This window comes from Phoxinus phoxinus (genome assembly GCF_949152265.1).
Source record: "Phoxinus phoxinus genome assembly, chromosome: 9".
In the NCBI taxonomy this organism is placed as follows: Eukaryota; Metazoa; Chordata; class Actinopteri; order Cypriniformes; family Leuciscidae; genus Phoxinus; species Phoxinus phoxinus.
Genome location: NC_136884.1, coordinates 17,645,411 through 17,661,055, shown reverse-complemented (window position 1 = coordinate 17,661,055; position 15,645 = coordinate 17,645,411). Strand labels below are relative to the sequence as shown.

Here is a 15,645-nt window from a genome sequence, read left to right as displayed (position 1 = left end):
CTTCGCCTGTGCTTCACCCCAATATAGTTCCAAGTCAATATCTGCCTAGGAAATCACCTAGTCTTAATCTGCATTGCTATTTGCACTCGTTGTGAATACGCAGGCCACAAGAAGCAAATCGTTTTTTTTTTATTATTTTTTTTACCTTTACTCACGACATGCTATCCGGCAACAAAGGATTCCATTCATGATGCTAAGCTAAGCTAGCGCTGCCAGACTAAGACTATGCATGCACTGAGACAACAATGTGTTTGCCCACCTATCTAAATGTAGGGGAGACCCATTTAAAAAAAACGGTGGCGTGTTTGTTCCTTTAAGCTGGACTGTGACGCTATTTTCTTTTAGAAACAAACTTTGTTGCATTATTTTCCTGTTATCGCTGTGAAGCTGCTTTGAAAAATTCTGTATTGTAAAAAGCGCTATATAAATAAAGGTGACTTGACTTTCACTAAAACCTGCATCTGTATTATTAGTTTATTAAATATCTGTTTTTTATTGATTTATTTTATATTATTGACTTATTCAAAGACCACTGCTATAACTTAAGCAAATAGTGTGCAGTGCTTCAGTTTATAGACACTAAAACCTTTTCAGAAATGTTGATTCTTTAAATACAGGACCGTCACAACAGCAACACACATGCAGGCAATGTCTTTTTAGATTATTAAAACATATTTCAAGACTCCAGAGTTCCCCCCAAAACAGGGCTCTCTTAACTGACTATTAATTCAGACGACCAAACTCTCATAGCCAACAAAAAAGAAGCAGTATTTTTGCCCAACATCTATGGAATTTCTGTTTCTGCCTCAGAGTAAAAAGATAAAAACAGCAATTATAAGAAAGTTCAAATGAAAACTGTGATGAAGAAGCAATTATGAGATATAAAGGTTCTAGATGGTCAAGTTTTGGTTGTTTTTCTTAAGCATGCGTGTGTTTACATGCACGTTCTTAACCCGATTATGCTCAAGTCAACAATGTCAATGTGGTCATGTAACCCGTTTTCCTTTATTAGTGTAAGGCCATAAACGGCTTAAGCATAAACCGATCAACACAGCTAGAGTTTTGCCCCTTACCCACGATTTCACCCGGCATGTTAACCTGCGTTAAGTCGGCTTATTGAAGCGCTCATGTGTGATATGTGACGGGAAAGCGGATTTAGACAGAGTGAGCATTTCGCAGTAAGGGAGGAGGAAATGTATCACAAACTGCGACTCTTTCTCGACCACAGAAATTATAAAAATGTGTTCTCATCATGTGCAGCAGACGTAGAAGTGGTTCAGTCAAAATGCTGCATGAGGAGAATATATGAGACTGTAAGTTTCCCGCTGACATGTTGGAACACTCTTCGGTTTCTAATGCTTCTTTTCAACATCACAAAATCACACAGCAAATGAAATACTTGGAATCAGATACACTAATGATTACATTTTGTCACTAGCAGGAATAACCTGATTTATGAATAAAGTCTTGTAAACGCTATTTACCGTGTTATTTGTTTGCATGTAAACTGGGGACAACGGGTTATTCTGATAAGCTGATTTTTGGGAGCGTATATTAGCGTATCGGATGTGCATGTAACCGTAAACTTAATTTAAGACCCCTGTATTCTGTTCCATTGAGAGATATACAAGTCACAATTGTAAGATAAAGTTGCACTTATAAGAAATCTTTTTTTTTTTTTTTGGGCTGTGCAGCGATAAAATCGCATCCAAAATAAAAGTTTGTGTTTACATATTATATGTGTGTGTACTGTGTATAATTATGTTGTATATATAATATATATAAATACACACACATACATGTATATATATATATATATTTTTTTTTTAAAACATAAATATTTATATATACAGTATACACAATATTTCTTAAATATATACATGCATGTGTGTGTGTATTTACATGTACAAAATAATTATACACAGTACACACACATACAGGTGAAACTCGAAAAATTTGAAAATCTTGGAAAAGTTAATTTATTTCAGTAATTTAACTTAAAATGTTAAACTAATATATTATATAGACTCATTACATGGAAAGTGAGATATTTCAAGCCTTTATGTGTTATAATGTTGATGATTATGGCTTACAGCTATGAAAACCTTTTCACGATATTCTAATTTTGAATTTGGGGTTTTCATAAGCTGCCATAATCATCAACATTATAACAAATAAAGGCTTGAAATATCTCACTTTCCATGTAATGAGTCTATATAATATGTTAGTGTCACCTTATAAGTTGAATTAATGAAATAAATTAACTTTTGCACGACATTTCAAAATTTTTGAGTTTCACCTGTGTATTATGCAAAAACAAACTTTTATTTTGGATGTGATTAATCGTTGCACAGCCCTATTCTTTTATTTACCCAACTATAAAGGCGAATAGGGGCAAATGGTGAGTAAATTATAACCATTTCCAGTTGAAAAACTCTAGCATAGCTTTTATATGTATAACTGATCACACCAAGACTGTTAAGGGTCTCTTTTACCTGATAAGTGTCCCACAGGCGAATGGTGCAGCGTAGAGGAAGTTCTCTCATGAGCAAGTTGTTCATCCAACGGAAAGCAAACTGCAAATACTCCACCTCATACTGCTGCATGTGGCGATGTACCGTCTCTGTTCAGGACACACACACAAAAAAAAACAGCACAATAAATCACCACCCTGTCGTCAATCACCCCTATTCAACTATCGCAAACAATTAAAGCATCATTAGAATCTCTTCAGTACAATTGAGACCAAACTATAAATGACAGGCGCTCGGCGGACACAACTCAACAATAACACTTATTCTCCTCGCCGCTTTTCCCCGCTCACAGACAGCAGACACAGTTCATGGATGACAGCCTGCCGGGGCGAAAGACATAACGCCCTAATAAAGCCGTAAAGAATTTCTCCGTCCGTGCCATCGTGTGCTCGACGCTGTCATGTAAGCATGAGGTAATTACTCAGCTGTCAACCCAACGTCTGAGCGCGTTATGTTCGAGAAGAAACGGCAGCTTTATTTATGGGTGTTTCTTTAATCAACAGGGACGCGTCTACTGATGGGTAGAGTGTGTAACATGCATGGCCGCGTGAAATATAGGCATCTTCGTTCGCCTCCTGACAAAAGATGGCAATCTTCACCCATCACATGTATGATAGGATACGGTTGAGGGGTTGCGGGTGATATACTGAATATTCACAATATATAATTATATATAATCAGGGGCCAAGCTCCGAAGGTGCGTAGGCATCTATTATAATCGTTCCCATTCTTCTTCTTCGCTCTGGGAGTCTATGGCAGCCCATAGAAACGCTTGCGGGGAAGTTATGAAATTTGGCACACAGTTAGAGTACAGTCTGAACTGGCACCATAGCAAATTAGAAATTTCTAACTCAATCCCTCTAGCACCACCACCTGTCTAAAGTTTCCCTCATGTTTATGCTAATAACTTTTTTTCCTGATTCCTTGGCTCAAGACGATTCGATTTTCCGCAATTTAGAATTTTCCGGGGGATTCCGGGGGACTCCTCCTAGGATTTTACTCCTCCGATTTTCGCGGAAATTTAACCAGAACATCTGACCATGCCGACAAAAAGTTATGGAATACAAATCGATCCATCAAACCGTTCTCGCATAACGTGCGAACAAATTCGACAAAGTGCCGCCAAAATGAACGTGAGGCTATATCGCCGCAATGCTTTACTGTTCTGACCAAACTTGGTGTGTTTTATGACAATCATGACCTGAGCTTACCTGCACAGTTTCGGCGCAGTGCCACCTAATGGTCATTAGATATGAAAAATGTGTTACAAATAAAAAAACGGTTTGGGCAAAAATCTGAAATCTTGTCTCTTTAGATTCGGTACAGTACGCATGTACGAGTCGAACGATACCCAATTTTTTATAACAACGCCACCTATTGGTCAAAAGTAATAAACCATTAAAACATATTAGTAGTTGTTTTAGATTTTTCAGAAATTTTGCCTAACATAATCTTAATATGCTTTTAATTGCTCATTGTTGCAGTTGGTCTGATGCTTCCAGCCACGATGGCCTGATTTATTGTGCCTTCTTTGTGCTTGGCCCCTTAATTGCTGCTTGCAGCTATATTTATCTAATATAACAGTATAATAATAAAGTCTTCAGTGTCACACAAACCTTTACAAACCATTCTGATTTGCTGCTCAAGAAACACTTCTTTTGAATGTTGAAAACAGTTGTGCTGCTTTATATTGTTTGTGGAAAATGTGCTACTTTTTTTTTTCCAGGAATCTTTGATGAATAGAACGTTCTTCTTCAATAAAGTCTCCTCCTATAATGCCAGATGAGGCTGGAGAACACCTGACAAGAGATCAGAGACCATTCCTCCATACAGAATCTCTCCAAATCCTTCAAATTTCCAGGTCAATGTTGGTGCACGCTCCTCTTCAGTTCACCAACTCATCTATATGGTCCAGAACCTTAATTTTGTGCTCAGTGACCTATTTTTGTGTTGATTTTGGTGTTTGTATTGGGATCATTGTCCTGATGGTGGATCCAACCACGACACTGATGATTTTTTTTTATCTCTTGGTATTTGATCAAATCCATGATGCCATGTACAGTATCTGAACCAGATGTCCAGGACCCTCCAGCAAACAAAAATAGGTGCACAATATTAAAGATACAGCAATATATTTGACTCTAGGCATGGGATACTTTTATTTATTTATCCCTGTGTGCAAAAAAAAGAAGAAGAAAAAAAAAAACGCTTTTGGGCTTGCTGCCAAAAGTTCTTCTTTTTTTAGTTTAATCTGACAACAGAATTCAATCCCGTTTGAAGTCCCAGTAGTGTCTGTCAACTGAATATGCTGGAGTAAAGGCAGATGACTTTCCCTGAATCCTTCCCTCACAATGTAGGTGCTGTTTGACATTTTTTGAGGCTTTCAGACCCATTTCTGCAATCCTTCAGTTGTGATCCCTGGAGAGTCTTTGGCCACTCAAACTATCCTCCTCGCAGAGCATTAAGACAATATCGTCCTCTTCTCTTCCAGGCAGATTTGTAACATATTTAGTTCATTGGAACTTCTTAATTATTGGTGCAATTTACAATGCTTTAGCTATTTTCGAACAGCCACGTTCAATCTTTTGGTGGACATCAGAACTATATTCTTTTGTTTTACCAATTATGATGGATGGGAATTTGGCTTTTGTTTTACCTAATATTTTCTGTGAAACAGAAAGTCATGGCTGGAATATTTCAAGTTCCTAGTCAGCCTGGAGTGCTATTAAAGGGAATATACCTCAGAAATATTTTACTCACAAGAACTGTGTTTTACATCTTGTAATAAACATTTGAATATCGAGGCAACTATGGTTGTTTGCTTAAAGTTATGGTTCCTCTGGGTTCTTCTGGATTAGTATGACATTTGTATTTACTCTACAAATATCATACGAATGTCATACAGAAAATGTCATCATAAGGACAATACACTACAACCCCATCACCAGAAAAGTTGGAACATTTTATAAAATGCAATACAATCAATAAACGGTGATTTGTTCATTCTCTTTAACCTTCATTTAACTGACAAAAGTACAAAGAAAAGATGTTCAATGTGTTCACTGACCAAGTTAGTTGTATTGTGTAAATATAAACACATTCTGATTTTAATGCCCATGTCCCCCCAAAACAAGCATTTCCACTGTGTTTTGGATCATCTGAGATGAGCTCGGGCCCAGAGAACTCGCCAGCATCTCTGCACAGAACTGACGTTTATCTTTCTCCTTGCGTCACAGAGATTCAAGTTGCATTTCTTGATGCAGACTGTTAAGTGACAATGGTTTTCCGAAGTACTCCTGCTGCCTATTTTTAGCACAGTAGCATTTTTAATCCTTATGCAATGCCATCTGAAGTCTCGAAGGTCGCACACATTCAACAGAGGTTTCCTGCCTTGCCCTACGCAAAAGGATATTTCTTAGGATTCCCTAAATCTTTTCAAAATGGTATGTACGATAGTTGGAGAAAGGCCAAAATACTTTGCAATCTTGCATTGAGAAATGTGATTTTTAATTGTTTGACAATTCTCTTACGAAATTTGGCACAAAGTAGCTCCTTTTAGACTCAATCGTGATAACCTCACCAATTACCAATTGACCTGGTAATTGTGGACTGTTCCAAAACGGTTGACCTTGGATATTCTGCTATCTTTTCATTTTTATTTTGCATCTGACCAACTTTTTTGGAGTGTGTTGCAAAATTAAAATTGAGAAATTAGAGAAAACTGGAAATTAGAGCATTAACAAAATCTCAGATTCTTGAATATATTGCAATTTTCAAAGTTGTGGTTTTATATACTTTATCAAGCCCTGGTTGCGAGCACACCCACCCACCCACGCCGAAGATCAGCTTCTGTCGAACCTCACACTTTGCCTTGACAGCGTCATTCTCACATCCAGCCCTCCTGAATAAACAACTTACACTCATTAACGCTGAATACATCTCACTGCCAAGAAACGGAAGCGATAGACAGACGAAACAAACACACCAATTTTGCTTATCAGAACTGCAAATCAAATTCCTCATATTTTTATCCTAATTAAAGGGTGAGCGACAGATAAAGATGTCCAACTTCTAGTTTAACGTCATATTCCAAGTGTTTATGTATTCATGGTCTTAATAATGCATTTAAAAACTGTTAAAATCATCTTCACACACACACAAATTAATAATAATAAAAATAGCTCTATGCCCCATTAAAACCCTCTAGGTATAACTTTGAGGAAAATATGGTTTCGGGTAGTCTAAATATATAAAATAAAAATATCTTAATATTATAAGCCTTGCAGCTTTATTAGCAGAATAAGGATTTTCAGCGAGCAGAATGCATTTGCTTGCATGCTCTTTCCACCTTCAATGCAGCAAAACACATGCAGGTTCTGAGGAGGATGGGGAACGGAGGTCAGAGTTCACAGAAAGACAAGTGAGCTGTTTGCCACGATTCTGCTGAGCAATGGACTTCTGCTCGACTTCTGCCCCTGCCCATCTATCCCATAATTACATCTGCACTGACCCCTCTGTCTCGCCCTCGCTGCATTTCTAGCCAAAACCCACTCAGACACCAAGAGAAAGAGGATCTACAGCGCCCACCTTCAGGGGCGAGCAGCTGTATCTGTACACGAGCCATACAGACGGAACCAGGGATGTTATCCTTAACTAAAACTAAAACCATTAAAGGGATAGTTCGCCCAAAAATTAAAATTACCCCATGATTTACTCACCCTCAAGTCATCCTAGGTGTATATGACATTCTTATTTCAGACGAATACAATCGGAGTTATATTTAAAAAAATTTTTTTGCTCTTCCACTTTTAGGCTACAAAGGGGGTGAGCACTTTTCCAATTTGACGATCAAGGTACATTGTACTTCATTTGTCTTCGGGAAACATTTAAGTATCTTCTGTTGCTTCCGAAGGGCAGTACTAAATGAAGAAATATATACATTTAAACAAAAAACAAACATCTGGACGACATCAACTTGTTCAAAAGTTTTCACCCCCAGCTCGTGTTTCCTTCTGGAGCATCAGTGAATGTTTGAACCTTTTTTAATAGTTGTGTTTGAGTTCCTCAATTGTCCTAAGTGTGAAAAGACTGATCTCAAAATAATACAGTCACTGCTGGAAAGGTTTAAAATATGCAAACGATGCTGGAAAACTGAATAATTTTTGGGACCTGGAGGATTTTTCTGAAGAACATTGGGCAGTTTAACCGCTCAGGACAAACAAGGGACTCAAGAACAACCATCACAAAAAAAAAAAAAAAAAAAAAAAACAACGATATGTAAACATTATTCACATTCTCACAGATTCTGCAAGGGGTTCACAAGTTTCCATGTGACCCGTGCTGGCAAAAAGAGTCGCAATGAGCACATTTTCAAAAATGCGTTAGTTATTATTATTTTTTACTTCAAAATAATGTATGATTTCTTTGAAAAGGACAAAATAATGACTGAACTACATCTGTTTAAGTCGATAGTCAGCAAAGTCAATTTTGAGAAAAAAATCCATACCATACCGTAAAAACCCCTGGTAATAACACCACATTTGACACACATAAAATCAAAACCAAATATCTATAGGAAAAATATATATTAATTTTTTTTTTTCCATGATACCATAATTGTTTGATTAACATTAATGAAACAGACAGTCTATATAGTCTATATAAACAGACAGTCTATAAGTAAACAAAGCAAGTTAATCAGAAGTCAGAACTGGACCATCATGTAGGCGAGTAAATGATGACAGAATTCGATTTAGTTTTTTTTCCGCCAACTACCCCTTAACTTTGGACCAGGCCACCTTTTCACGCATTAATGGTTCCGTTCTCTGAATATGTATGCGTGTATGGATTATTTATTCACTGTTTCACAGATCTGGAGATGTGACAGTTGACAGTAGCCATTGTCATTGCGCTGTCAAGATTGTACAGATGACATTTATCATCGTGGCAGAAAACTACTTCCTGTGCTTGTTCATAAAGTGGAAGTGAAGTGAAGGCCAAGTATGGTAACCAATACTTGAAATTTGTCCTCTGCATTTAACATATCTAAGTTAGTGCACACACATTAGGAGCAGTGAGTAGCAAACACACACACACACACACTGCAAGCCAGTGGACACACATGCCCAGATCATTGGGCAGCCATTCACTGTGGCGCACGGGGAGCGATTGGGGGTTACGTGCCTTGGTCACTCGTTTTGTATTGAGAATCGAACCCGCAACCTTATGGTTAAAAGTCCAACTCTCTAACCATTAGGCCACAACTGCCCACAACAGTCCAATAATCCACATTACGAATCCACATCACATCCACATCCTCAGTCAAAGAGTTGATTCATGCAAAGTAAATGGAAAACAGGCAAGTATAATGCACACATTTATCAGGGACCAAAGCAGCCACAAATAAGCTGTTTTTTCCCTTTCTTTCATTCCTTTTCTCCTCTCACAGCTGATGGTGGCCCAAATGATTTCCCCCTTTGTGTAACAGATCCGGCAGTGTGATCAGCAGAAATCAAGGTCTATGTGACATTTTCAGTTCGGTTCAGGGCGACTTGTGTGTGAAAACAAGTTGGATATGCATTAGATTTTTTTTTTGTTGCAACGTGACATAAGTTAACCGTGGTATTGGAATTCATGCAATTACTGTGTCAATCTAACTCAATATTTGCCTTAACCGCACTGCTGACTTCCCATGAAATATATCCCATAAAAATGGGGCCTGACCTCAATAATATATGAAGCACCTAATATAAATATTTAATTTACAATACGTATATCACATAATTTAATCATGTAGCAAATTATAATAATCTAAATGTAATATTTGCATTGAATATTAATATAATAATTTATAAAATGAATAAATTAAACTAACACATTTTTTATTTAAATTTCTTTCTTCATCATGAATTGACATGCAATTTTTGACGCTGACCTTGACGACAGCTTTATTAGTATTGCCTTGATTTTTTTTTATGCGTATTTAAAATGGACATGATGGACCATATTTGAAAGTTATGAGAGTAAGAAAAAAAAAAAAAAAAAACTTAATTGGGCAATTTGAGTTACAGTTCGGCTCAAGATACTTTCATGTTCAGCAGCGGAAGAGATTGTGCGTGAAAAAAGCTGCCAAGAGAAATCAAAGGAATTAAAGGGATAGTTCAACCAAAAATGAAAACTGTGTTATTATCTCTCACCTTCTCATGCTTCAAAACCTGTATGACTTGCTTTCTTCTGTGGAACATAAAAGCGGAGATATTTTGAGAAACGTGTCCGTGTTGCTTGGTCCATATAATGGAAGTCAATGGTCACCAAAACGGTTTCATTCTTCAAAAAATATGTTCTTTTATGTTCCACAGAAGAAATAAATTCATACAGGCTTAGAACAACATGGTGAATCAATAAAAGATGAAAGAATTGTCATTTTCGGGTGAACTATCTCTTTAAGATGTCCAAAACGGAGAAATTACAACAAAAGAAATCCCCCCCAGAAAAGCGACATCAAATGTCATTCAGATTATCAGCATTTTTTTCCTCATAATTTTCAAAGGATTCTCTGTACTTCACCCAAAATGTTAATGTCTGCTTTATAACCTTATATGATTTGTGTGAAAAAAAAGCCAACATTGTGTCCTCATTTACATAAATAAATTCACCTTGAGCAATTTGCATGCTGATGAACCTCAATGTATTCATACAAAACAGACGAGATAAGAGGAAACGGTGTTCACGTTCTGGGGCGCTTCTGACGAACAGAATTGTTTTAGCGTTAAACAACTCTTATGGGCTATGGTCTAATATGACTGCTAATTACTACAAGCCCTCGAAACCAAGTGAAAGCGTACGGTGACAATAGTGTGTTTGGTTTCCTAATGAGATTGGAGTGTGAACGAGACATGAAGAGAGAGAGAGAGAGAGAGAGAGAGAGAGAGAGAGAGAGAGAGAGAGAGAGAGAGAGAGAGAGAGAGAGAGAGAGAGAGAGAGAGAGAGAGAGAGAGCGCGAGAGAGAGAGAGAGAGAGAGAGAGAGAGAGAGAGAGAGCGCGAGAGAGAGAGAGAGAGAGAGAGAGAGAGAGAGAGAGAGAGAGAGAGAGAGAGAGAGAGAGAGAGAGAGAAGGAGAGAGAGAGAGAGAGAAGAAGGGGAGAGAGAGAAAGAGAGAGAGAAAGAGAGAGGAGAGAGAGATTTCTTGCACATTCAACAGTTATACATAAAAAAATAAATATTCACAAAAAAATAACATCTAATTTACATATATAAATTATGCATCAAATTAACACGCCAAACATGACGCACTGGGTATCTTCTGCTCAATCAAGACTGCATTTATGTGATCGAAAAATACAATAATATTGTGAAACATTGTAATTTAAAATAACGGTTTCCTATTATATTCTAATTCTATTGTATCTATTTTAAAATGCTATTTATTCCTGGGATGCAATCGTACAGTCTTCAGTCTTCAGTGTCACACGACCCTTCAGAAATCATTCTAATATGCTGATGTGGGGCTCAAGCAGTGTTTAATTAGTAAATTCTGATGTTCTGGAACAACGGGATGGGACGGATCCGGTAAGTTAGTTAGGCTGGGAAAAGTAACTGAAAGCGCAATCTCAGGCGGGTTTTGTTCCTATTCTTTTTTGAGAGAAAAAAAAAAAACTGGATGGAAACGGTTGACAAGCGAAATAAACTCTCAAAATGTTCTAGAATATCTTGAGTTTTGCATTAGTTAAAAAGTGCATTACGGTTTATTCGCATACTGATGACGTGTTGTGGCCATTTGTGCCTGTAAAACACCATGGCATTATGCATTAGGCCTAACAAAAGGTCTGACCTTGGCACACGATCCTTCCAACATAGCCATTGACATTCATGCGGAGTTCGATGAAGGTAGGCTATATTGAGGTTTCCTCATCGGCATATTGAGCATAGCAGCAGTTTAAGCCTCCGTATGAGATATTTCATCAATTCCTCTGCGTCTCCTTGCAGCATTTAATAAAATGATGTCCAACAACACAAATAACTCACTCCCAAGCAACGGGCTTCATCACGACAAGAGGTTCCCTTAAGATATACTGTAGAGTGGAGCAGGTTTGACTTTTTCAAGAAGCGTCACATCTTAAAAAAAAATCACGAGTTGGGTAAAGGCCGTACACACCAAGGACGATAACTATAAAGATAACGATAAAGATAGTTCTAAAAATCGTTCTTAATATTAAATAATAGGATGAGTATGAGATGGGAGATCCCCCAAATTAGTTGCTGGATCAGATTTCGGATGTGTGAAATAATACTATTTCAAAATAGTCCTGTTTTTACTGTATTTTTTATCAAATAAATGCAGCCTTGGTGAGCATAAGGCCGTGTGTCCACCAAAGTTTTCAGCTGGCTAAAAACGCTAGGTGCTCTGCTGAAAACGCCTAGCTGTGTTTTTCAGTTTAGACGCTTCGTTGCTATGATACAGAATATCCACGGCACAGTTTTTGTTCGGTTAGCTCTGCTGGGTGATGTCGTTATACAGAAATAATGTTGTGACAGTTGATCCGTGTGGTATTTGTCCCGCCCCTCCTCCACTGTGATTGGTCGGTTGGGTAAAAAGTGACAGTGATGAGCGCGGCGTTTTACGCAAAGTTGAACATTCTCCAACTCTCTGCGACCTGTAAAAAACGTAGAGCGCTCAGCGCGCTGCGCGCAAAAAAAAAAGCTCAGCGCCTCGTTACGCTCATGGCGTTTTAAAAACGCGGCGCTCCCATTGAATTTTTTTTTTAAAAACATGCCAGCCGCGTGAAAAAAACGCTTTGGTGGACACACGGCCTAAGAGACTTCTGTCAAAAAATTGTCAATTATTTCAGAGTTTTGAGCAGTAGTGTTTACATATTCTGTGTGGTTTGGTAGGGTGTTGCTAGTGTGTTCTGGATGGTTGCTTATTGGTCTAGACAAAATAGCCCACCACCAAATCAAGATGTCACTTTTCTTTTACTCCATTTTTGTGTTATGAACGTAACAAATTTTGGCGTGTGAAAAAAAAAAAAAAACCTGACAACTCCCAGACAGTGAATCCCAAAACCTTATATTAAAAGGACATGGGAAATCAAACAAGATATGGTCAGGCCATCTCCACCACCATGGCTAATAGATCGAGTCAGGGTCAAAAACTATCAAACCTTATCATAACATAATGGGAAAGACATGTGTAAGTAAACATGTCCTCAAAGAGTAATGGAGATATACATCTTTGCTCTTCTCTTTTCATGTACTCTCTTTGTCTTCTCCATATAAGGCGACTTCCTGCCTATTCTCTGTCTTCATCTATCTAGCAGTCTGATCGGTGTATTACATTTCTATTGTGAGCATATTCTTATTTCCAAGCCAGTTTAGACATTGAGAAATGAAAGTGCTGCTACAGAACAATGAAACATTCAGCTGATCGGGATGTTGGGCACGGTCATTGATCACAGAACTCATGCTTGCACATCGGTATAAAGCCCACAATGAAACTTATTCTGCCAAGATACCATCTGATTGTCAAGTCATCTTTATTTATATAGAGCTTATATACAGCAGTCTCACATTAATAAACAAGACAATCGTCATCAAACATGAGACGCATTACAATTCTGCTGTAAAACAGCCCTAAAAAGACAATAGTGTGATTGTTTATCTGAGGTCAGTTCACGGTTGATCCAGTTCGGGTCAATAGTTTTGTAAAGTAAATCAATTACAAAATGAGTTAAATTAATGTATAAGCTGCTCTACAGAAGACAATCGTAATCCACTTTGAGTCAGTTCAATGTTGAGTCACTTCAGTTCAATAAGAGTCGATGTTGCAAAATCTATCAATTACGAAACAATGTTGATTCAGCTATAACTTCCTGTCCTGTAGACTATCCTGTAAAGCAGTGAATCTTAATCTTTTTTATGGGCCAGCACCCCCCTATCCCTTATCTAGGTCCCTTTCTGTAGTATATGCGGTCTGATTATTTTCTCTAAATATTAGTGTTGGGTATAATTCTGTGTTTATTCAAATTAGGCCTATTATTATATTTACACCGTTCAAATGGTAGGGGTCAGTGAAATTCTTGCCGATCTTGAGCTTCCTATCTGACATACCCTGTTGCCCCAAAAGCTTAAAGAGACTTACAAAATCCTGTTTAGGATGCATCCAAAGTGGATTTTTTTTACAGAAAAGGTTTCAGTTTGTTCTTACTTTCTTGAAACTCAACTTTTTTTACTTGACATTTTGGATGGATGTTTTTAATTGGCTTTCAGTGAAAAATAATCATAAGTCTCCCCTAGTTTAAGAACATATCCCATTTTTAAAGAATATGTTGACTCCCCAGTTTAGTGCGGCCCTGATTTAGGCTATTTCATAATCTGATTTCCCCTCACTTTCAATTCGTTTACTTCGACGAAAGGTTCGATTTTTGTGAACTCTTTGAATGAAAGATCAAAAGGATAAGATAAACAATGCAGATTTATTTGTACAGCCATCTTTGATCATATTTACCAGGGGTGCCAATACTTCTGACCACAACTGCATGTAAGGTGTCAATATAACAATGAACAATATATTAATCCATTTCAAACAAACCCCTAGGCATTTCTTGGAAATTATTATGATGGTAAGAGCATTGGGTTAAAAGTTTAATAAAAGGTGTTTCACCACAGCATGTAATTATGAGAACAGGAAGTGGAAATGGCCATATCTTGAAGGTGGTTATGGTGTTCTATAAAATCCTATAAAAAGCGCCTGCGGCTCTTTTGAAAAGCAGGCAGATAATTAAAGCATAGGATCGCTCTACGGTGAGGAAATTGCAGGCCGCTTAGGGCCTGGTGAGACGGAAATGTAAAAGAAATCAATGTAGCTTGATCTGCTTGATCTGGCACAATGACTTCACAGAACCAGACACTTTATTTTCTGACTCAGAGCAAGAGACAGAGAACCAAGTTTCGAAATACAGCGAGAGAAATAGAGCGGTCTTCATTGTAAAATTCAACATTGCACTACAGGCAAACGGCTTGACAAAAATCAACCATGACAAAATGCATGGGGTTACGCATGAAAGTACATCTGCATGCACGTCACACAGCCAAAGGACACACAAAGACCTCACACACACGCACAACACAGACATACTGGTGTTATAATGTCAGGTTTTAAGTCTGTAGAGTTGTTCTCGGTGAAAAAGGAATGGCTTCTTTGCTCTTTAGCTTACCTGACAGCACGGCAGAGTGCAAAGTCCACGAGTGAAGTTCTATGACAATAAAACCCAAGGTCTTTCTATAGCGCTGACATTTAAAATTATATACGTGCACATACCAGTATCATTAGCCAATATGTGCTATTTTCAGTCAAACTCTACAGCACTTTCAAAAAAAGTAACTTCATTTTCTCAAACCTTAATCCATATATAATACTAGTTCATGAAATGTTATAATTGCATAATGATGCTAGAAAGTTGTTCAGTTGTGATTTATTATTGTTTTGCAAAGTCAAGCAGTCAATGTGCGTATAAAAACACCATGTAACTCATCGTGCACTGTTCGTGTGTTGGAAAAGATACCTCAAATTAGGTGGTTTATTGAAGGGAGGACTATCATACCTATCTTTCCCTGGTAGATAAAAACCACCGCCACAACAACAAAACAAACTTAAATTTAAGGAGGACCAGAGCCATATTTAGTGGCCAGAAATTCATTGACTTGAGCCACTTTTGACTTGAGCCAGTAAGTAACAACCAAGAAATTCCCTGGCAACCACCCACAACAAGCTGGCACTGTGGCACAGTCAGATTTGTATGAACAATCACCAGAAACTTACCATTGCCCTAACTTTACTCAAATCAAAAAAGGATATGAACAAAGTGCTCAATTTAATGCTCATGCTTTTATTTTAGTCCAGTTTTTCTTAATTTATTTGCATAATTTGCAAGTGCTCAATTACCAAACTAATGAATTAGTTGCAGTCCTAATTAACAGAGCACATATCACCAAACACAATGTACAAACAAGTGGGATGGATTTTAAAGTGAGCTCACACCGCACACTTCACATCAAACTATGTTCATGCCATCTGGCTGCCCTCTCTATTACTGCTTTACCAGGCAACCTGTCGC

The 15,645-nt window shown here is 37.7% G+C and overlaps 1 protein-coding gene across 3 annotated transcripts in view; it reads right to left on the bottom strand.

The window, feature by feature from the left end:
- Positions 1-15,645, bottom strand: part of tbc1d22a (TBC1 domain family, member 22a) — a 146,581-nt gene that overhangs the window by 37,053 nt on the left and 93,883 nt on the right. For all 3 annotated transcript variants that reach the window (XM_079622152.1, XM_079622151.1, XM_079622153.1), the window contains one exon: positions 2,496-2,623. In XM_079622152.1, the coding sequence (XP_079478278.1) occupies positions 2,496-2,623 (128 nt within the window). The remainder of the gene's footprint in view (positions 1-2,495; positions 2,624-15,645) is intronic.